At 42.9% G+C, this 1,215-nt stretch overlaps 1 protein-coding gene across 1 annotated transcript in view; it reads right to left on the bottom strand.

Moving 5' to 3' along the window:
* Positions 1-1,215, bottom strand: part of LOC106875982 (N-acetylneuraminate lyase) — a 33,412-nt gene that overhangs the window by 14,692 nt on the left and 17,505 nt on the right. The window contains exon 4 of the mRNA XM_052966699.1: positions 15-102. Within this exon, the coding sequence (XP_052822659.1) occupies positions 15-102 (88 nt within the window). The remainder of the gene's footprint in view (positions 1-14; positions 103-1,215) is intronic.

The following is a 1,215-nucleotide window of genomic DNA, read 5'->3' as shown; positions in this document are numbered from 1 at the left end:
GTGTAATCACTTACTTTCCCCTGGCAGCATTAATCCAGCCGACAGCAGCAAGTTTCCGCTCATCGATTGTGAGTGCCATGCCTTCTCCAGTCGTTCCATTAACTGCAACATTTAGAAAAAAAAGATGGGGTGAGAAAGAGCTGCAAATATAAACATCTACTGTATTGATGAATTAGATGAAGGACCCTCTATGACGAGCTAGAAATGACGAGCTAGAAATGACAGCCTATTCTGCCTCAAATGACACTGCATCATCTTAAGAAATGAAGGACACTTTGAACACTGAAGTCTTGCATATACAAGAAGATGTGGTGGTCATGGCTGGAATACTTTTGATCATAGATACACTTTGTCAGGAGTACCTTAGGGTTAACAATTACTGAATTGATGACAAATTATCTTCGTCAATGACATATAAGAATTAAATAAATAGAATAAAATATAAATTTATCATCATCATCATCACCATGATCATCATCGTTGTTGTCGCTGCTATTGTCATCATCATCATCATCATCATCATCATCATCATCTAGCATCCATGTTCCACACTGGCATGGATACAAGTGGACCTGAAGGGCAGACTTGTTTTCTCAGAGGAGATGCTGGTAACATCACTCTGACCAGATATGTTCCGACAAAAACAACCGTTGTGGTCAAACTTCCACAGTGCCCTGGCAGGACATACTTGATATTTCCCGCCAGGAACAGAAAGCCAAATATCAGGGCTTAGACAGTGGGGCTCTTGGCAAGGGATGGCATGCAGCCTCATTCTCTATCAAAGTCATCTGTTGTGGATTTCATGCTAGATCAATGCATTGTTTTCCTGCAGAAGATAGGTCTGGAAGCCCCTGTGTCTTCGACTAGAGGCCTCGGCAGGAGCTGCTCGATCTGCGTACTTCATATCCAGCTGCTCTTTGTGAGCGGCAACCCTGCGCTCATTGGCGGCGACAGGATGCTTATGGCGTTTGTGCTGTGATCGACCTACAGCCGTCAAAAAAAGCCATCAAGAAAATAGACATGGCAGCTGAAACGAGTTCAAGTAATGCCATTTTGTTTTGGACAGGTATAATTACCAACGCAGGAACATGTATCATACATCAAAATGAAGCTGGTCCTCTGTGGATCACATCCCTACTTCTCAACATAGTCACCGCTTCTCTCAATGTGTATATATACATGTCTGGGCCAATGTAGGTATATGTGAGAATGTGG

This window comes from Octopus bimaculoides, chromosome 3 (genome assembly GCF_001194135.2).
Source record: "Octopus bimaculoides isolate UCB-OBI-ISO-001 chromosome 3, ASM119413v2, whole genome shotgun sequence".
Taxonomy (NCBI): domain Eukaryota; kingdom Metazoa; phylum Mollusca; class Cephalopoda; order Octopoda; family Octopodidae; genus Octopus; species Octopus bimaculoides.
Note: the sequence above shows the minus strand (reverse complement) of the source record. Positions and strands in the feature narration are given on the sequence as shown.